Source organism: Colossoma macropomum, unplaced genomic scaffold (assembly GCF_904425465.1).
Source record: "Colossoma macropomum unplaced genomic scaffold, Colossoma_macropomum, whole genome shotgun sequence".
NCBI lineage: Eukaryota > Metazoa > Chordata > Actinopteri > Characiformes > Serrasalmidae > Colossoma > Colossoma macropomum.
In genome coordinates, this window is record NW_023494793.1 from 37,210,409 (window position 1) to 37,233,288 (window position 22,880).

Sequence of the window (22,880 nt, forward strand, 5' to 3'; positions counted from 1 at the left end):
TGCCAAAGATTTTGTATATTTTGCATAAGACTGCACATAAAATACATACATATTATACACCAATGCCAGAGAAAAGGCACATCTTTATAATTAAAGTTGTATCAGTAAAGTCAAATATTACAAATGTTAAAAGGACAAAAGGGTCATTTAATGAGTAATTGTCAACCACACCAAGTTAGCAAAAAGATTTGTATGGCTATTTTTCTGGAATTGCCATTATTATGGCTTTATTAATATTAAAATATATATTATTTTAAATTGTATTAGTGTGTAGTAAAAGCTTGGACCCGCCAGCAGGTCCTGGGCATTTATGGGTTAAAAAAAGGTTAGTTGCACAGGCATTTCTAGAGTAATGGAAGGAGTGCTTAAATATTAATTATTTCAAAACTGAAGGCTACAGACTAATCACACAGCATTTAGTCACAGTAACTTTACAGGAGAGGGCAAAAGCACTCTTACCTTTTAATGTAAGTTAATGTAAAGAGATTTTGTGGTAAGCAATTTTGAAGCATTTCTATTGGTCCAGTCATTATGAAATTTTTACTCAACGTAAAAGACAGCTGCTGAGCTCAAATGATGCTGAAAAGTAAAAATCGCAAAAAAATGGAGATACATTTTTCATTGGACAGCAACGATTTATAAACCCAAGGAATGGCAACAAAAGCAGTTGCTTATCTAAGCAAACTGCTTCCTTTTGTACTTCCTGTAGCAGACAGACAGTGAAACTGCACGCTGTGTCAGTTTATTCAGGATCATGCACAGTTGCTCCACTGTTTAGCGAAGTCCTGCACTGCCTAAAACCAGATCTTCTCCACATGCTTCAGCTCATGTTGCTCAGGGTCACAAGCACAAGTGTGTTCCAAGATTGGCCATTCCCACGATCCTGCATTCTGAGATTCCAGGAGGAAATGACACATGACCAGGGCTACCACGGCACTTCCTAGAGTCTAGGAGAGAATCCAAAAGAAAAAACAAAGTTAAAATGCACTAAAGCATTGTTAGACAGAAATAACATTGGAAAAAATATTATTGCTCATTCTCGGCATGTGATAGCAGTAATAGCTCACCTATCTATCTTTTTTCCTGAGGCTGCTAGTTCAGATTGCAGGATTGCCAGAGCTGCTTGTGTTCAGGTGTGACTGGTCAGGCTCCTGACTAAAGGAAAAAGATTGATTAGTTTCTTTCTCCTGGTGATTCAGAGCAATACTAGCCAATGATGGATGTCTTTTAAGTCACATGTATAGAACTGGGTTGCCAGCACTCTTGAGTTTATTTCCTGTCAAAATTTCAAAAAGCAAAAAACACATTCTGTTAGCTTACATTCTAAAAGTTTCTAAAAGAATTCTAAAAGAATTTGCTACATAGCTAACAAATAAACAAGCATTATTCAGCGCTGCCATCTAAACATGACAGAGCACCAGATAGATGTTAGAATTGTTTTGTTTTCATAAGTCTCAAAGTCTAAATGAATGGATTTACTTCTTTTATTTATGTTTATTCATCTCAACCGAACACGCTCATTTTCCTTTTTTTGTTTTTTTCAGTGCAGAATAATATGACTGTGAAATCAAATGGCTGTGGAAAATGACTGCAAAGCAACAGTCAGCATAAACTGTAGTGCAGTTATCTGAGAAACTCTCCTTCACTTCCAAATTCTTCACTTTGGCCAGCAATACGGTCAACACAGATTGCCATTCCAGCTAAGTAAAAGATCCTATGGAGTGCATGAAAGACAGGAGTGCATCAGTTTTGCCTCCTTTTCAGCTGGGAGAAACCCCACGTTATTGTTGTTTTAATTTTAAAAAGACAAATGTGTATTATAACTATTAATAATTGGATGTATTTTTGTCTGAAATACACTGTATGTCCAAACAGTTTTACACATCTGCTCATTCAACATTCTGAAACCAAGAATATTAATAGAAAGTTTGTCCTCCTTTGCTGCATTAACAGCCGCAAGTCTTCTGCGAGGGCTTTACACTAGATGTTGGAATGTTGCTCTGAGGATTTGATTGCATTCAGCCACAAAAGCACTAATAAAGGAAAGCTATTGATGTTGGAAGCTAGTTCTAGATCAACTCTTCCCAAAGGTGTTGGATGGAGCTAAATCACTCCAGAGCACACAGTTGGGCATGATGACCGTTGGCTTTGTGTGGCTGCTTCACAGCACCCCACTCTATTGGCAGTGCTTTTCTATGTAGATTAGACAAGCAGTTCTTTTGCAACTGAATGCCTGCATCAGCAATAGGAGCACCTTAAAGTAGCTGAATTCACAACTTAGAAGGGTTGTCTGGATATTTTTGTACATATAGTGTATTAGAGATGTTTAAACATGAAAAAAATCTATGAACGGAAATTACAGATGTAGGGTACAAACGTTACTATACAACGGATAGTTCCGGTCCTTAAACCTGATTGGCCGAGCTGCGTTCGAAGCCGTTGTAAAATCCATGATATACCACTCCTATGACCGCCTCACAACAACTGAATCGTGTATCACTGTGCCACTGCACGAAAAAACCCTTGTGCTGTTAATGGATTAATCTTTGACTCATGCTGCTCGCATGGACCACCGAATATATTGATGAAGTAAGGACCCGTTTTTTGTTTAAACTGAGGGGCTGGAGACTTACATTCTTAACTACAACTAGACTGGTCAGCTAGCTAACAGGCTAAAAGATAGCCAACAGCCTAAACAACAAAATCACAAACTTTTCGGTCATTTGTACCGTCAAACCCAGGCTGATTATCCCAAACGGCTCTGTACTCCCTAAATAGTGTGCTAGCTATAAAAGTTTAGAAATTAATTCCTACATAGTGCGCTATGTAGGAAGCAGGGAGCCATTTGAGATTCAGACCCAGCACGAGAAGAGAGGCACCGCTGGATTGGTGCTAAATAAGAATCGCGGTGGCAATCTGGTGACCAAGAAGTACTTATGAAGCAAACATTTTTTGCATCAAACAGTGCTGTGTTATCATATGTTCATTGATGAGCGACTGAACGTTCTCCTCATTCAGTGGTCAATGGTTGCTTAGCAATGATACCACACTCTAAAGGAACTACATTTCTTGGCGGAATACTTGTTTATGTTGATTATTATTAATTGTAACTTAAATAATTATTTAAAACATTGTGTATTTTAATATATTTTATACTATAGTGCGTTACTGCGATTTTATCATGGGGAAGAACACCCTTTCCTGTGATAAAATCGCAGTAACCCTTGACTTCTTGTGGCTTATTGCTTTAATATTCTCTAAGGGCTTTTAATGTCACTAATACCAAAATTTCTCAGTGTCCATAGAGTACCAGTTTCTCAGGTTGCCAGGAATGCTTGAGATGACTTCTCTTTTATTTATGATTGCTGCTTTACAAGATTTGATTAGCAAAAATGAATCAAATTCAGAATAGTTACTTCCTGGGAACTTCCATATCTGCTGTGCTGGTCTCAGTTGTGCATCAACCATTAGCTAACTAGGTTGAAAAGATACAATGATTGGCTGCACAGGTTGTGGAGGAAATGCCTGCTTCCCTTCATTCTAGCACACTGTTAGACTGGTGCAACTGGAGTGAACTAGATGGCAACAGTAACAGGTAATGACTAACAATGAGTAATGAAAATTTGGTAAAAGTATTATTTTTAACCATATTATTATTCATATTATTTATCATCATCACAATACTACTACTACTACTACTACTAATAATAATAATAAATATTTATCATAATATTTAATACTTTTAATACTTTTTTTGTGACCAAGTACAAGCAGACAAAACATACAGCTAGTAATATTTATTTTGTCCTCAGGTCTAATCAGACTGCACAAGTTCACAGTTCCAACAGAAGTAAATCCTTATCCATGTCTTTTACCTGTCTGGAGGCTTAGTCAACATTGTCATCACTGATGAGAGCGCTGTCTTCATGAAAAAAGAAAAATAAACTACAGTCAGTTTATAGGATTCATTTTAATCACAGAATCACATGTAGTGTAGTGTTCTTGAATCACTTGATTAAGACTGCATTAAAACAGAATGTTTAGAAGTAGTCAAAGCAAAACAGCACTTACAGATTCCTCAAATCCAGTTTCTTCTACTGGAGTTGTGTGATTTTTCTCAGCTGGCTGAATCTCAAACCAGTCTGAAACCACATTTTAACAACATGTACACATTAAAGCAAAAATAAAACATTAAAAAACATTAGATGTATTTTTTTTCTAAATGGTATAGTAAACATGAAACCCTTACCTCGACATGAGAAAGTCTTACATTTAATTTTGACAAGCACGATAACTGCTGCTGCTACAGCCACAATGAGAACAGAAACTATAATTCCAGCTATTAGAGCAGCTGGAGTTTTATTTCCACATTCAGCATCAGAAGAACGTGTTCCTGGTTTTATTTCTGTGAGTCCCAGATCTTCACATCTGTCAGTCAAAGAGAGGAGGAAAAGTAATACGATTTCTTTCTGGCCTGATTTATCTGAAACATTATGGAAATGATCTATATCCCAGTGAGTGAGTGTTCAGCACAGTCTGGTAATTTCTCTGCTCAAACACACCTGATTCAACTGCCCAGTAAATTACCAGGTTGTTAGCATGTGTTAGTGTGTTAGTATATGTGAGAAGCCACCAAACCCTGCAGAAACACTATACCATGAAGACCTCAGTTTCTCTCAGTTTCTTAGAACATCTCTGTAATAACTGACAAGACTACAACCTTATGACACCTGGTGAATTTCTTTCCGCAAGCTGTATCTCTGAACCAGAAACTATCTACAAACAGGTGACAAATCGAAGAAAAAAAACAACAAAAAAGTGTCTCATTTGTGGGCCACCATGAGCTGTCAGAGCATTAGCGTGTCTTGTCATACGTTCTGCAGAGCTCTGGAACTGTACTGAACGACTGAACACTCACTTTGAATGTGGCTGACAAATCTGAAGAGAGCCGTTTGAAAAGGTACCATCTGGACATTCAGCACATTCAGTATCTTTAGATGCTGTTCCTGTAAACATAGAAGTTCTGCTCAGTCACAGAGAATAAAGTGGAATAGCATGTAACCCAGTCATTTAAAGAGAAAAATGCAAAAGATGTTACTGGAAAGCTTTACAGTTCATACAGATATATACCAACCTTTCTGCTTTATATATTGTCCAGGGCTGCAGTTTATGTGTTTGTCAGCTCGTCTACAGCTGCCACTGTACTGATCAGTACAGTAATATCCATCTACTGGCTCACAGACTGTATTTGATGACTGAGTGCAGGCAGTGTTTACTCTTAAACCCTGACCTGTGAACAGCACGTAGAGACCCAATAAAACACATAACAATATTAATAATAATAATAACAATAATGATAATAATAATAATAATATACAGCGCTTTTTAGTTACAAAATCAGATTGGTTCACACAGGCATATAAATTGGAAATATAAACAAAATAATAAAAATAAAATTACACAATTACAAACAGGAGAAAATGGGCCACAATACATCTCAACATAAGCTAGCCTAAAAATAAATGCTTTTTAATTGGATTTAAAAACGCCTAATCAACTTGCATTCCTAATATTCTCTGGAAAGATTTTCCAGAGTTTATGAGCTATATAACAAAATGATCCTTTACCAAGTAAGCAGTAAGTGATCCTAGGCGTAGTAAGTATAAGTTTAAAGACCATGTTTTAAAGTCTAGGACTTACCAGGATCACACACTGCACAGCTAAAGCATTTTATGAGGCCGTTGGGTGCATCAAGGAAAGTTGAGGGAAGGCATGGAACACAGGTAGTGCTCGTATCCTGTGTGCAGTGTCTATAAACCCGGTTTCCTAAAGAGAAACAAACCAACTCAGTCATATTGAAACAACTGAAATTGTTTTGAATAATATTGTTTTGGGAGAGAATTTTGGTATCATGTGCATCATTACAGTTTATCAAAACCTCATATCTCATAGAGAGAGAGAGATTTACAGAGGAAGAAAGAAATAGTTCTTAACTTAAACATATATTGCCACGGCCCTAAGAAAAACAAATATCTCCAAGTTCACAGGAGAAGGCAGTGGTCTTTAAACTCAATGTAAAGAGATTACATTCTGAGCATTTCTATTGGTCCAATCATCAAGTCATACAAAATAGAAACTTTGACAGTGATGATGTGTTAATGTAAAGAGATTTTTTTCCTTCACTCTGAACTACTTCTATACAGCTTGAGTAATATTACTGTTGTAGTCAAGACCATCAGAAGTGAGTCTGAGTCAATTTTATATGTTGTACAGACATATCTTAACATTTAATAATATATAACATGATAACATATAACATGAATAATACATAGCCTAAAAATATTATTGATTATTTTTATATTATAGTTTTAGTGCAACTTTGCATTGTATGTTTTTAAAAGCAAATGACGGTAAGGTTATTCTCTGTTCTATTCTCTATTCCTGCTCTGCTCAAATCCTGTTCAGAAGTAAACTCGACTAGCAGTGAACTGATTTTATCTAAACATATACAACCCCATTTCCAAAAAGTTGGGTGCTGTGCAAAATGTAAATAAAAACAAAATGCAATGATGTGCAAATCATTTAAAACCTATATTTAATTGAAAACAGTAAAAAGACAACAAATCCAATGTTGGAACTGAGAAATTTTATTGTTTTTTGAAAAACATATGCCTATTATGAATTTCATGCCAACAACACGTTCCAAAAAAGTTGGGACAGGAGCAACAAAAGGCTAGTAAAGTTGTGTAATGCTAAAAAAACACCTGGTGGTTGATTGACAACATGTCAGTAACATGACTGGGTATAAAAAAGCATCTAAGAGAGGCTTTCAGAAGTAAAGATGAGGAGGGGTTCACCACTCTGTGAAAGACTGTGCAGGCAAATAGTGCGACAATTCAAGAATAACATTTCTCAACATAAAATAGGTTCTGCAGAGCTCTGGAGCTGTACTGAAGAACTGAGCACTCACTTTGAATGTGGTTGACAAATCAACATTTGAAATTCTTCTTGGAAATCATGGACACTGTGTCCTCTGGGCTAAAGACCACTCAGCTTGTTATCAGTGCACAGTTCAAAAGTCAGTATTCATGATGGTATAGGGGGGCATTAGTGCACATGGCATGGGTGACGTGCACATCAGTGAAGGCACCATTAATGCTGAATGATATATATATATATATATATATATATATATATATATACGTTTTGGCAACATATGCACATTTGCAACAGATGTCTTTTTCAGGGAAGGAATGTGTTGTTGGCATTAAATTCAAAATTGTCATATAATTTTCAAAAAACAATACAATTTCAACATTTGATATGTTGTCTTTGTAGTATTTCCTTTAAAAATATGGTTTAAATGATTTGCACATCATTGCATTCTGTTCTTCTGTACATTTTGCACAGTGTCCCAACTTTTTTGGAAATAGGGTTGTAGAAACACAAACTGTTTTATTTTGTTTGAAGATATTGTTCATAATCATAATGCTAAAGAAAAAAATTCAGTTTCCAGTTTCTTCAGATGGCGGCATTTGACCCTGTTCTCAAGAATTGTTCTCAAGAACAATTTCACCATACCCACCATTGCACCAGAGTCCAAATGATTTCAAAACAGAGAACATTCTGGTTTCTTGACTCAAATATTACAACATTATGTTGTATGTAACACTGTTAAAGTTTTAAATAGTATGATTCACTTAGACAGTCAATACACAAACTTAAAGCAGCTGTTTTAAATACATTAGTTCTGTGATGTCACAAAAAAGCACATTTATATACATCCTCCTATTCAGCCTACAACAGTTTAGCTGAAGTTATAGGAAGTGTTTAAGCCAAGACTACTTCCTGAATGAGGCGCAAAACAAAGCAGCCTATCATAACACACATTCACATACATCAGTCTTTAAGGTGCAGTAACAAAAACAGAGGTAAAGAAAAGTCATGTAAAAATACATTTTTGGTACACAAAATCACAGAAATGTTATAAGTGGGTCTCTGTAAACAACATAAGCATCAGCTTTTGGCTTACCTGGTGAACACATGGGACAACATTCTCCACCTATCTCATACTCAGCCCAGGCACATGAGCCAAAACAGTGTTCAAAATTTGAGGAAATAATAGCAGCAATAAAGATGATCTGCAAACCAGAGATCATGATAAAAGTGCTGGTTCAGTCTCTTCTGGTAAAGAATGCAAAATCCTGCACATTTCATCTGTCTTGTTCAGAAGCTTTAGATCATCTGCAAAATTATTTAAGTTTGTTTCATGCTATTGACAGTTTTACAGTTGGCAGACCAACAAGAAAACAACTTTTCCTTTCAGTTTTTCTGATGCAGCTCATCTTCTCTGTACATTAATTCCTTGTCCAGGTTTTCCGTTCCTTAGAGAAGAATCTGAAAAAAAGCAAACATTTTAAAATGGCTGAAATCAACAACCAAGCAATCAGTTTTGAGTCTGAAGAAAGTGCAGCTTCATGAATGATACTCTGATACATTCTTGTGTAGCAAAGATTACAATTATAATTGTATTACAGAAACAACAGATAACATTTAGATAATTGCTCTTACTGGGACAGACAATCAATTCTCCAATATTCCTGCATGTTTTAAGCAAAGCGCATCTTTTGCAAGCGAATGCAAACCGTTGCATCCTAATGCAAAACATTAGCCAGGGAACGCAAAACAGTTGCGATGGAATGCATGTTACGGCCTCCTTTTATTTAATATATAATTTTCGTAATCTTCTTAAATCTCTTTAATCCTGACAAAGACATTCACTCTTTTAAACTCAGACATCATTTCTAAATTTAACCTCAGTAAGCTTCTAGAACAACAGCGGTTTTTGATTCTGTATGCTAAATTCTTTATTCACAAATTCAACAAACTGGTGTTGTTTGTGTGTGTGTGTATGTGTGTGTGTGTGTGTGTGTGTAGACACCACTACGGTTTAGACATTAACGTTTCGTCTTAATAAATTCACTACAAAAGTTTACTGAATTGTTTGGAACACTCCAGACTGTTCAGAGCTGAAGGCCTCGGAGGTTAAAGATTATTTTTCTATCGTGGTTTTAAACATTTTGAACATTTTGCTGTCACTAATGATTCTGTATTTTACAGCTTTCAGCGTTACTGTCTAACTGCCTGATCATCAGCAGACAACAGATCACGAGTTCAGCCCTCAGTCTGTCTGCTGTTTAGTTCAGCTTCTCCAAAAGCTCAAAACCGAAGCACCGTTTGAATTTTAAATGTCTTTTTGAGAAATAAACAGCTCCGTACTTTCGGTTTTCGGTTTTGTTGGGTCTCGTCTCCGAGCAGAGGTCAAGCATATTTGTTAGTCTACGTGTCCTGTTTTTCAGACGCAGCGGAGAGGATACAGAGCGCTGGACGCCCATTAAATATCTATTCATTGTGTCCTTTATCTGTTTAAAAATAAATAAACAGCCAGACCTTTTTCTTTGTCCTGAAGTGGGATCGTCTGTTTTTGTTGAACAAGCCCAGCGCGATGGCGACGAGGGGAGGAGCTCACCAAACAAAACAGCGATAGATCCACAGTGAAAACGGTCAGAGTTCTTGTTTAAAGGAATAAGGTTTGGATTTCCCGTCCTGCCTGGCCTTCTGTACCGAACATGGTTCATTCCGGGCTCCAAAAACAGCAGTTCAGGAACTGGTTGTGCTGTGATGGCAGAACGAACAGATCATGTGAAGAAAAGGAAAAATGAGTTTTATTAAATAGTGTTGACTTTTACATAGATATGACTTTTACAGACCTTCATAGGGATTTATACAGAGAAACAAGCATACAGTCAGTAAAGTAAACCAATGGTGGACAAAGTACAAAATTCCTGTGCTGAAGTGAAAATATGAAGTCTTTTACCTTATTAAAGTACACTGAAACACTTGATAGTAAAGGTATTTGCAGAGTCATTACTAGCTATAAACAGGAAAGATGTTGCCCAGGACCCTCCCAGGTGTATATGTTTATTTATATTTATTATAATTCTTAGAAACTGTTCATCAAACATATAGCATGACAACTATATTAAATATATTTACATAGTGTTTGTTTCTTGACTAACACATTTGTCAAAAGTTTATACTCTTTGCAGGTGTAATGAAATAATAAGGTAATTAAATACAGGTAAGATTCTTTCTTTTCCAAACTAAGAAGGTGCTTTTGACTATAATTCCCCGCAGACTTCAAAATTCGGAGGAACTGCCTGCTGCTCATGTGACATTTTATGGAAATATGACACAGCACATCTTATGGAAAATGACTTTGTTTTGGACCACATTTCTACAGTCCTGCATTGCTGTGCACTTCTCTTCACAGTTAGAAGAATAGTTTAGTCCATACTGCTGAACGCCAGGAGCATTTTATAGAATGTAATTTGTCACATTTTCATAAAATGTCATAAGAGCAGGCTGTTCAATCCCAGGCTAGGAAGAAAACAAGAGGAATTTTACAATTTTAGTAGCTTAACATCACAGTTCCCTCTCTGTGAGTTTATTTTGGCAAAATGAACAGTATTTTATGTTATTTCTGACCAAAAGATTAATCTTCAAAACATGCCTCAGAATACTGTGATAACTGAAAAAAGATCACAGCTCATTTCTGTCATACAGTATAAACTACCTTATCTTTGAAAACATTATTTCTAACGTCGGGGTTACACTACACTACTTTGACGCTGCTTTTAGCCCAGATTGTCAGTCTGGCTGAGTCTGTGCTAGTCGGCTTTAGTCTGCAGATTTTTGGGTCAGTCAGAGTCGACAGTTGGACTGGACTAGATTTTTTTTTAGCCTCTCGATCGCCCAGACCAGTCGGAGTAGGTATATAAAACGTTTGATTCTTTTTTGACCCGACTCTGATTGTAATCTAGTAATGGAAACTGGTCAATGACTCAACAGCTGCAACAGCTGATGAAAACTGAGAGCAAGAAAGAAGAAAATACAGCAAGTAAACAAAGAAAACTGGCGAAAAGTCACTCACGTCTGGAGCGAAGCTTTTTAATGAGCTGAGTTTAAGGTTCATTTAAAACTCTACAAAATAGTGCACTACTTTTCAGCTACTTTTAGCGTGATTGTCAGAATGTTTGTGAAACCTGACACACCAAACAAGTCTAAGTGAGAGTGTGAACAAGACACTGCATTTAATCATGTGCCAGAAAGAAATATACAACTGAAAAGCTGCAAATATACAAAAAGATCACCAAAAAGTGAGTTTAAGTGTACAATCAAACTTACACAACCAAAGACATGATATCCAACAAAAATTTAGGCAAAGTCAATCATTCCAGGTTTTTCCAAACAAAAATCAACAAAAATAAACGTAGACAAACCAAACAACTTTGTTTAGAGCATTGTCAACTGTTGAAATACAACTGCTCCAATTTAAAACATTTCAGCAAGATTTGTACACACATGACATTCAGAGTCCTTTGTTAAACTTCAGCAACACTTTAGCTTATTATTTAGATTATTTGAATAATCTCTGTACTGCTGTAGAGCTGCTGCGGCTCCACAGAAGAACTAAATTTTTAGGTAAAATAACGTTATCTTCCTTTGCTGTAAAATCGTTATAAGTTTTGACAATAAATAGTTTTAAACGCTGGAGTTAATGTAAAACTGCTAATTCACAGACTTTAATGCTGAAGACTGACGCGCAGACTGCTGGACACACAGCAGTGCAGATAACAAAAAGGCAAAGAGAGAGATTTAAGACGAACATCGATAATTTGGAGATGGACAGACTTATTTGCATTTATAAGCACTCAGCTGGTTTCCTGATATGATTAATCTACAACAACTCATGAAGCTGAAGTCAGCTTCTCATTCAGCAGCTACTTGTTCGAATTGTCCCATTCCACCTTAAATGGCGCAGCAGTACAATCTGGCGCCTCAGGCACCATTTAAGTTGGAACGGGGCAATTAGAACGAGAAGCTGGAGAATGAGAAGTGACTTCAGCCTCGGAAAAAGTCGAACACTGAGACATTTTACAAGAAACATGCAGAGAATTTTCCTGAGATGCGAGAAAAGCGGCTATAGCTGAGCTAAAGCTTAAAGCAGAGCAAAGTAAGTCTGCGTTTGTGTTTATATTATATTTTTAGCCTGTACTATCAGCACATACTGAGATATACTCACAGCCAAGACGGTAAAATGGACATAAAATGTTGTGGCTCCCAAGGTGGTTTAGTTTTTGTTGAAAGGACAAAATGGCTCTTCTTAACATTTCAGTTGCGACCCCTGAGTCAAGCTTGCTATAGTAAGGGGTGATCAGCGCGTGACTGTTTGCTTGAACTGGCTCAGTCAGGATTGCGCAGTCGCCACCAGCCCAGTTAACGACCGCGTTCTGATTTTGCGTGGAATGCCTGAAGCCTGTAGCAAAATTGTAGCAAAAGTTTTCGCTATAGCTACAGAAAAAATGTAGGTGCTAAAGCTATGAGCTACATTTCATAAAACTGTAGCAGCTACAGCTATTAGCTACAAAAAATTGTAGCTAACTACAAAAAGTACCGCGCTACTTAGCTACTCCCCCATCCCTGAGTTTGCTACATATAGTTTAGCAATTTTAGTACCCACTGTACCTGCTTTGTATCTGTGATGTGACGGAGAAGGTAAAACATTGAGTGAGAACTGATTTTTGTATATTCAGTTTATTCAGTATATTTGTTATATTCGGTTTTTGTCTGAATGTCCGGTTGTACAGTAAAACTAGCCAAACTAATATAACACTTACAGGTTCCTCTAATGGTATGTCTTAATGTCTAAAAGTGTGTTCATCTCCATCCGTTTAAGAAGCACGGTCTAATATTAACACAGATTTAAAATAAAATTTTTAAGTATTATGTAAATATGGATAAAACATTTGATCTGAATAATTATATGAATATGAAAGCTTACTGGACAGTCTTATGTTTAATTTAGAGAAACATGATAACTGCTACTGCTACAGGCACAACAAAAGAAACTATGATTCCAGCTGTTAGAGCAGCTGGAGTTTTATTTCCACATTCAGCATCAGAAGAAAGTGTTCCTGCCTTTATTTCTGTCCCAAATCTTCACATCTGTCAGAGTGAAACACAATTCATGATGGCATAATGTGATTTCTCTCCATCTGGTTCAAAAGATTAGCATTATAAAGGGGATCTAGATCAAAATAGGCAGTCCTGGAGGGCAGCAGTGCAGCACAGTTTGGTGATTTCCCTGCTCAAAAAAACCTGATTGATCTTCTTAGTTAATGACCAGATGTAGTAGGTCTGGCCAGGAAAATCACCAAACGGTTCTGGACACTGAACCTCCAGGAACAGAGCTGGCCACCTCTGCTTTAGATCATCTCTGTAATATGAGTCTCTCCTATGGCAAGATGCTGAAAGTCATAATAACTGCCATCATGTGCTAGCCTTCGTCCACCTTGTGCTGGTAGCATCATGTTAAAGGGGGAGACCTATAGCTTATTAAAATTGGATGTGACACTTTCTTCCCCCAAGCTGCTGCACTGTAAAAACTGGAAGAGGGCAGAGGTCGATTTGAAATTGATTTTGATCATCTAACTGGTTTATTTTGCTTTGAATTGATCTATTCAAATTATTTTTCTGAGTTGAATAAAACCAGTTAAATTGCTTGTGACTACATGAAGTAATGTGTTTTAGTATGAAACCATTTTACAGCGTATTATGTACACACTTGTCCGCTGCTTATGCATGTATTTAACATCAGAAAATATGTTTTCTTTCTTTTTTTAATTGTTTGTTATTCGGCAGATGTTTTGTAATCTGGACAGGGTGGCCGTGTGTCCCAGGTGCTGCTGGGCTTAAAACATGCTTTACAATCAAAATATGCATTTCAGCTTTTTTCTTTCTAATTTCAGTTTATGATTACTAATACACAAAAACATTACTTTTAAGAATTGTGTGTTTATAAAGAAAGTGTGTTATTTTATATTTAGTCTCAGCATGCAAAACAGGTTATTGTTCAGTACAATAATGTCCATCTAGTGCTCCACAGACTGTATCAGAAATCTGTGTGCAGGCTTTCTTTGCTCAACACAAAACATTCTTTCTAGAAAGATTTCTGTAAAGAATACAAACACACAAAGCACACAGAATTATAAACATGCAAGGACAGACTTACCAGGATCACACACTGCACAGCTAATGCATTCTGTGAGGCCGTTTGGTGCATCAATGAAAGTTGAATGCAGACATGGAACACAAGAAGTGATTGTATCCTCACTGCAGTGTCTATCAACATGGTTTCCTAAAAAATACAGTCAAAATGAGCTGACAGAACAATGATTTAAAGTTCAACACAGTCCTAATATATAAAGGTGGTGTAGCTCCATGACTGAGTTTGTTCTAAATAAAGTAATTTTAGAAGAGCTTTTTCTTCACTATATACACATTATGACTGTTGTAACAATACCTCAAACCTCTGAAATTATATAATGAAACTAAACATTGTTCTTAACTTTAGTGTACATTAATATAAAGAGATTTTAATCCAAAAGAATTTAGCTAATTTTTTTCATCAATACAAGCTAAAAACTATAAAAATATTTATATAAAAAGTGATGATATATTTAACCTGCACTCACATTACTGAACATTAAACTTATTGCATATAGGGCCCCTCCTTTGTTCAAGTTCAAGAGTTCAAGTTCAAAAGGCTTTATTGTCATTTCAACTATATACATGTACACAGTGAAACAGAACAACATTCCTCCAGGATCAAGGTACAACACAGTGTTCCTGCTTAGCTGGTTTCACACTTGTAAATACAGATTTGTCTTTCATTTTGCTTCACCATCATAACTTTGCATGAAATCCCACAAGCATCAGCCTTTTGCTCACCAGATGCACATATAGGACATCTTCCATCTATATTGAGCCCAGTCACACCCACCAAAACAGGGTTCAAAAAGAGTTCAGCTGCCAATCATCCTGAATATGTATTATATAAATAAATTATTAAAAATACTAATAGAGGATAAGCTGAAAAGGAAAGGCAAACATTGGGGGCAGTCACGGGCTGGAGGTTAGGGAAAGCCCTGTGACCAGAAGGTTGCCACTTCAATCTCCTGAGCCGACTGTATGTGACTGAAGTGCCCTTGAGCAAGACACCCAACCCCCAACTGCTCCCCGGGGGCTGTGGATAGAGCTTCCCACCGCTCTGGGCAAGAGTGCTCACTGCCCCCTAGTGTGTGTGCATTCACTAGTGTGTATGTGGTGTCTCACTGCACGGATGGGTTAAATGTGGAGGTGAAATTTGGAGTTTAAGGAAAGTCTGGCATGAATGTATAACTTGTCATATCTCATTCTCTTTCAAGGATTGTTGTGTGATATTGATATCTGGCATCAAAACATGGTATGGAATTATGTATGTATTATTATATGTTAACTGTTTAAACATTATTTACACTGTAGATATAATTACCTTATAGAAAGCATTACGTTAAGCAGTACTGTATAGCTCAAACGAGCAGGAGAAATGTACTAAAATCCATTAAATAACTGTAAATAGTAAATACTGTCTGCCTCGGACAGAATTCAGAGGCTCGCAGACCACGCTTAAGTAAAATGGGTTTATTAACAAAGGGAAGATCCAAAATCAAGGTCAAAAGCCAAAAACACGTGAACAGTAACCATGTGGCAAGTCCAAAAATCAGGAACAAGGTCAATCCAGAAACTACAACAATACTGAAAGGGCAAGGCAAAACACAAGGTCGAAAAACAAACAAGGAAATAGTCATGCACGATACAGCAATCAGACAGAATAGAAGGCTCGGTAAGGCTCTGTAAACCAAGGCAATTCTTCACAAAGAAGCTAAGCTAAAGCCGGGCTTATATACTAAACTAACAAGCACATGGAACAATTAGGAACAGGTGAGTGTAATCAGTAGTCAGGTGAGGCAGACAGTGTAGAGTCATGTTAGGCAGACTGGAGGTCATGTGATCTGATGTGGGGTTCTAGGTAATGAAGTCCGACAGCGGGAACGGAGGGAAGCGTGACAAATATTCTAACAGGTAATACTGAAACTGATCCAAAGTGAAACATAAAAAAAGGATCTCATGTTATACCTACTTTAATACTGAAAGAAAAACTAAAGAGTAAAAATACTCCATTTCTCATTTTCACTTACATATTCAGTATATTGAATTTGGATGGCGTTTTATTTCAGTGATGTTCAGTAATCACAAAGTCATATTTTCATTTTACCAGCTAATACTAATATCAAAATTACAACAGATGGTGCTTCATTATGGCATGTATTGATATCCCCAAATTCAACAGGAACTATGTCCTCTTCAGTGGCTGAATTATGAAGGCTTCATTATAAGATGTAAACCACTCATCCTTTTTAAAATGAGCAAAACAGAATACGACAGGTTAAACAGTGAGGACATGAGTGCACAGAGCTGTGGAACAGAGATCAGAGGTGACCGCCATAAACATTTCCGTACATAACCGAATATTTTTGTGTGAAGCAAAGAAAACATGCAATCAATCCGTCCTCTGACCTCTGTGATATGTCAGTCCAGTCTCTGGGTCTCTCATTCATAATTTATCTTTGAATCACACCATTCCACTCCTCTTTTTCCTTCCTTACTATATCCTTCCTTTTTGTTGTTGAAATTTCAGGAATGTTAGTATTTGAGAACCAGAATCAGGTCAACTTGAAATTATAAATCAACGTTCTTCATATTTATTGATTTCCTCAACTTAGTTTAGTCAAAAGCGAAGCGCTGTGGGGTTGCCTGCAGTTAAGCAGGTCTGCTAATCAGGTTGCTTAAATTTCTGAGTCAAATAATGAGCAAAAAGATTAATTCAAATGAATGACAGTATTTGTGATGATGCAATATATTTCGTTCCTGTCAAACCAACATACAAATGTGAATCAAATAAATTCTTTTCCAGTGAAGTTTTACTGTTGTTAAGCATTTCGATATATTTTCATCATTTCTGTAATTTAGTGTGACTGTACCTGTCCAGCTGCCCACTCTGTGATCAGTCATAAGCCACCACGTTGTGTTTCTTTGAGAAATCTCAACTTAAGCTGTATTTTGACTTAGATGCAGCACTAAAATGATAAGTTAGGAGAGCTTTGAGTGTTAAGAATCATACCTAGAAAGCTTGACTTGACCTGACTTTCCTTTTTTTACAGTGTGAATACTGTGTTCACATCCTGTTGGTTATTTGAATAATAAAAAGCTCTTACTTTTGTAGACTTCCTTGAAGAAAACGGTGTGAACAAGGCAGTACTGAAGCGCCCTGTGGAGCAGTGTCCAGTCTCTCTCCCGTTAAGCTCAGCTTCTCCAAAACATCCATTTATTTAATATTATAAATCATATACGGCTCCCGAACAGATCAAGTTACCAGCAGTCTGGAAAAAATGTACTTTTGGTTTCTGTTAGATACTTTCTTATCTCCGAACAGAGGTCATGCACAGTTGTTCCTTATTCGCGGCTTCTCTTTTAGCGAATGACGGTAAAACAAAGGAAGTATTCACAAACGCTGTATGCTGCACAGTTTTCACTTTAGCAGACTCTGAGAGACTAATGGTGGAGACATACTAATGAAGGAGTTAGGAATGTGTACTGTGTTTGACTTACCATTGTGAACATGAAGATTAGGACTATAAAGGAATAAAATATTTAATTCTATGAATATATGATGTTCCTTCAATTCATTTCCAATGCTTTTTTCATTGCAATTTTAAAGTATGAGACTGAAGAAAAAATGTGATTAAATTGAATATTTTTTTCCAGTCGCAGATGTACCTGGCAATATGGCACAATGAGTAATTGTGCGTAAAAGGAAATAGACAAGAAAGAAGAAATTTCAGAGGGGTGTATTTGCATGGAATAAAACCAATAACAGATTCCAAACACGAAAAAACCCTGTCCCTTGGATCTCTATCTATGATATGTAATTATCCTGGCCCAATGTGAATAAGACTTTCAGTGTCTACCTGGATTTTCAGCTTCCTAATTCATTTCGTTGTGTGCATTATACTGATCTATGAGCCACGTTGCCAGTCATTTTTAATGTATTAAATCAGCTTGGGCCAGGCTAAAACCAGGTTTTCCTTACAAGGGAAGACTGGATCCCTACGTAGGATATGTAATCATCCTGGCGCGAAGTGAATAATACCTTCAGTATCCATCTGGAATTTCAGCTTCCTGTTCCTTTCATTGTGTGCATTACTGCTCTATGAGCCATGTTGCCAGTTATTTTAATGTATTAAATCATCTTGGGCCAGGCTAAAATCAGGTTTTCCTTACAAGGGAAGACTGGATCCCTACGTAGGATATGTAATCATCCTGGCGCGAAGTGAATAATGCCTTCAGTATCCATCTGGAATTTCAGCTTCCTGTTCCTTTCATTGTGTGCATTACTGATCTATGAGCCATGTTGCCAGTTATTTAATGTATTAAATCAGCTTGGGCCAGGCTAAAACCTGTTTTTCTTTACAGGGACAGTGTTTTTTCGTGTTTGGAATCTGTTATTGGTTTTATTCCATGCAAATACACCCCTCTGAAATTTCTTCTTTCTTGTCTATTTCCTTTTACGCACAATACTCATTGTGCCGTATTGCCAGGTACATCTGCGACTGGAAAAAAAAATATTCAATTTAATTTTTTCTTCAGTCTCATACTTTAAAATTGCAATGAAAAAAGCATTGGAAATGAATTGAAGGAACATCATATATTCATAGAATTAAATATTTTATTCCTTTATAGTCCTAATCTTCATGTTCACAATGGTAAGTCAAACACAGTACACATTCCTAACTCCTTCATTAGTATGTCTCCATCATTAGTCTCTCGGAGTCTGTTAAAGTGAAAACTGTGCAGCATACAGCGTTTGTGAATACTTCCTTTGTTTTACCGTCATTCGCTAAAAGAGAAGCCGCGAATAAGACGAGCGAATCGGGAGCTGCGAATAAATAACTTCAGCCTCGTGGCTGGGCGCCCGTTAAATGTTTGGTTAGCGTACTTGCGTTGGCCGCACACCAAACGACTTTTCAAGCGATTTCACTATCGCAGACAAATTTCCAAAGTCGTAATAAAATCATGAGTCTTGCTAGAGTTGCGTCACGCTCGCCTATTCTCGATCGTTGATGTGAGATAGGCAGGATATTTGTCTTAACTCAGTCTTTTTCTCGTTCTGACATTTTGATCAACTTTACTGTGTTTAATCCTACGCCTCAGCTTAGGCATGTCGCGAGAACCAGCGCATGCGCGCGGTGTGTGTGTGTGTGTGTGAGAGAGAGAGAGAGAGAGAGAGAGAGTGCAACGGAGAAAATGCATACGTGAGTGCCTGAAATCTCTGTAAAAAAAGGCAAATCTGCTCCACTTTACAACATGAATTATATGAACCTAAAAATGTAAACTAGCTGTTTTAATATTTCAGGTTCACTGTGCATTATTAGTAATGAACGGAAATGTGCAGAAGACCTTAAGATCTTGGCATTACTGAAGAAGTTTTTTTTTTCCTTTTTTGTTTTTGCTTTCTGTTAGACTGCCTTCTTATTTTGTTTGTTTTTATGGTTTCGTTCATAGCGCCAAATCAACAATGTTGAATCGCTGCATGTTTTATTGATGTGTAAATCTTTATATTAAATAAAAGAGTTACTGCACATTTTACAGGTTCATTTAAAATACTGGATGATGATATAGCAGATCATACAATTCTACAGTTTTCAGCAATCCCTCTTCTGGCCACCAGAGGTCATCCTCCAGCGAGTACGAACTCTGTCACCATGACAACCAATTCCACCACCTGATCCTCATTCCCGCTAAAGCAGCCCTGCTGCTTGCCTCTCAGTTGCACTCACTACATTTTGCCTTTGCCCCTCTGGATACTTTTGCCTTGGTTTTTGAACTCTGTCTGTCTAAGACTTTGCCTATTTGATTTTCCTGTTTAAATAAGCTCTAAAACTTGCACATGGATCCCTCACAAGTTCCTGAGACTCAGTTTAGTAATTTAATATTTTTTCACAAATACCTAAGAATAAAGTAGGTCACACCAGTAACTTCAACTAAAAGCTTCATAGAAATCATGAGCTAAATCAGAAAATTTCTGATAGACACAGTGGACGTACCATGTGCTTTTCTCATAGATCCTCAGAAAATAGGTAGAAGGAAGTCAAGTGATGTCATCAGTGTGACTTTTATTAAGAGATTCTTTGTTATGCAGTAACGACTCCTGGGGACCACAACTTTCATTATATATTTTATAATATTTATTTGGCATTTGTTTTCTTTATGTCATTTAAATCATATATTTCATAGTCATGTATAGGTTATTGCAGTTAAAATTGCAGAAAAATGTGTTTTGTAATATTTCACTCACCCTTTACACATGACTGTGGGGACAAGCACTTCTGATGCTTGGAATTCTAGATAACTGATTTAAAAACCAATATTGCTAAATTGATGGCTCGAGAAGGTGTAATTGTTAAAATAACTTATTGTTTTATTTTAAATATAAATAAATTGTAACCGTAACATCTTTTTTTTTTTTAATGCAATATATCTGTAGTTCTGTAGAATGACCCATGTCCAGCCGATGCCTCTTCCCATTTGTACCACTATAGCAGGGGTGTCAAACTCAACCACTAAAGAGGCCATATTAAAAAATCTCAACAAATCTGTGGGCCAGCTGTGTTTTCATTTCATTTTACCTTAACGTTTTGCCATGACTCAAACTGGCCATTGTTTATTCAAAATATGCCCAAACTGCAACAGCAAAATAGGCACTGAATACTTATACAATGTAATAATAATAATAATAATAATAATAATAATATAATAACATATGAATCATTTTAAATAATAACAAATTGTTCTACATATAAAACAATAGGCTTTATAGAAAACAATAAGATACATAGCTACGCATCACTGTTAAACCTCTTTAACGTCCCAAATTTGTTGGTAGATTTTTTAAACCTGTCTGTTTGCTTAACCTAGACACCTGGCATCTTTTTATGGTGCTATCCCATATACATACATCATGTTGCAGTGCATGCTGGGGATTGTCGTGCAGCTCATGGTGAAACAGACTAATATTAATAGAAAATTAAAATGATTTTGTGGGCCAAATAGGATTGTGCCGCGGGCCTGACTTGGCCTGTGGGCCTTGTGTTTGACACATGGGCACTATAGAGTGGAGAAGGAAAAGGGTTTCTCTTCTTGTAAATTTCCACAAGGTGCATGATGGGAAATCATCTCAGAAATCTAGTTTCAGTCTTGCAAATATTGACCCTGCAAGATCCCCAGTCTTTGTAAAATCATAGTCTGTGACGAAAAACTCTGCCACACTGTCGTTAGATGTGAGAGGGTGTCAGACTTTAGCCTTTTAAAGTCTTTTGAGAGTCTTTTCAAAGTCTTCTAGCGTATGGTTAGCATAACCTCTGAAAAAAGATCAGCTCAATTATACACACAGTTGACCTGTAAAGGAAAATATTTATCAGCGCCATGTGAGTGGTGTGTGACAAGAAGAACAGAAAAAGTAAAAAAAAAGCAAAAGGTCACCCACTTACATGATTAAACATTTATAACATTGTTTGTAAGACATTCTGTTATTAAAATGTTTAAAACTGTTTAATAAAATCACTGGACTATTCTCCTGCAAACACGCAGCACTGTCACAATGCTGTCTTCTTTCTTACAATGTTGCTGCATAAGGTTGTCATAAGGTGGTGCTGTTTACGTTGTCTGAACAAGGTTGTCACAACCTCATTATTTAGTAACACTGCCATGTAGTATTATAACTACCTGTTGGTAGTTCAGTGGAGTCCCAGGAGGTTGTGACAGTGTACACGTTGCCACTATGTTGTCACAATGTTATCAGATAAAAATGTCACAGCTTTCTGAAGAATTATATTTCAAAGTTATGGCAGTGTTGTGGGCACCAAGTCATTCAGTTTGAATGTAAACATACAGAATCAATAAAAGACTCCAATAATAAAAGAAAACCAAAACAGAAAACAAAAAAAGAAACAAAAATGCTACCAGGGAATTTATTAACAAACAGACATAACTTTATACAAAAATATCACATTTCAGTGTTTTGACAGCTTTCTTATTGACAGATGTATTACTTGTTTCTGAGTATTGTTTGGCTTCATTAGCAAATAAAATTAAAACAAGATTTTGATTTGAATGTTTACATTTGTGAATATAGAATTTTGCTAGCAATAAAATGAGACTGATTATATTGTATTTATCTGCCTTTTTAGAGGAGCTATTTGTAAAACCGTACAACACATGTTCAAAAGAAAAAGAAAAGTTACTATCAATTTTCTGTAAAATAACAGAACAGATCTATTCAAAAGCCATGAGAGTGAGGGCAGTTCTAAAATGTGAAACACATCTCAGGAATTAAATTACAAAAGGAGTATTTTATTCTAGTTTAGGCCACCCATCAAGTTATTACAAAACTGAAACTACTTCCTTCTGAAACAAGGAAGCCCTAGAGCCGTGGTCAGCAACCAAATGTTAAGAAAAGCCACTTTGTCCTTTCAACAAAAATCAATCCACCTTGGGAGCCACAACATTTATGTCCATTTATTGAAGTAACATTTAAACATCTTGACTATAAATATGTCCCAGTATGCACTAAAGTCCTACTGTAGTCTAAAAAATATAAAAGAAAACACAGACTTACTTTGCTCTGCTTTAAGTGTTAGTTTAGCTGTAACTGTTTTTCTCGCATCTCTGCTGGGATTCACACTAACACACCACCACCACGTCAGTGTTACTGTAACATAAGGGAACCTTGAGAGAAAAAGAACAAGAAAATAGTAGAATGCATAGAATTCTTTAAAGAGGCAATTGCAAAGGACAGTTTATAGTTTATAAAGATATAT

The 22,880-nt window shown here is 36.5% G+C and overlaps 1 protein-coding gene across 2 annotated transcripts; it reads right to left on the bottom strand.

Moving 5' to 3' along the window:
* On the bottom strand, nucleotides 1–22,780 carry LOC118813869 (tumor necrosis factor receptor superfamily member 14-like). 2 transcript variants are annotated; one of them, XM_036579459.1, is made up of 12 exons: nucleotides 22,679–22,780; nucleotides 14,135–14,260; nucleotides 9,451–9,676; nucleotides 8,033–8,397; nucleotides 5,701–5,826; nucleotides 5,135–5,290; nucleotides 4,919–5,006; nucleotides 4,250–4,428; nucleotides 4,072–4,142; nucleotides 3,876–3,922; nucleotides 1,068–1,155; nucleotides 1–947 (listed from the first exon to the last, which is right to left on the bottom strand). In XM_036579459.1, the coding sequence occupies exons 4-11, from the start codon at nucleotides 8,157–8,159 to the stop codon at nucleotides 1,098–1,100; spliced, it is 852 nt and encodes a 283-aa protein (XP_036435352.1). In that variant the 5' UTR covers nucleotides 8,160–8,397; nucleotides 9,451–9,676; nucleotides 14,135–14,260; nucleotides 22,679–22,780; the 3' UTR covers nucleotides 1–947; nucleotides 1,068–1,097. The 2 variants fall into 2 exon arrangements, with proteins under 2 accessions (XP_036435352.1, XP_036435351.1); XM_036579458.1 differs by lacking the exon at nucleotides 22,679–22,780 and adding an exon at nucleotides 17,220–17,462.
* Between the last annotated feature and the right edge of the window lie 100 nt (nucleotides 22,781–22,880).

Coding starts and splice junctions, on each gene's coding strand:
- LOC118813869 (XM_036579459.1), bottom strand. CDS start 8,159: ATGATCTCTGGTTTGCAGATCATCTTTATTGCTGCTATTATTTCCTCA. Junction 4,429..4,918: donor ATTTGTCAGCCACATTCAAA/GTGAGTGTTCAG, acceptor TTTGACTGACAG/ATGTGAAGATCTGGGACTCA. Junction 4,143..4,249: donor TAAGACTTTCTCATGTCGAG/GTAAGGGTTTCA, acceptor ATGTGGTTTCAG/ACTGGTTTGAGATTCAGCCA.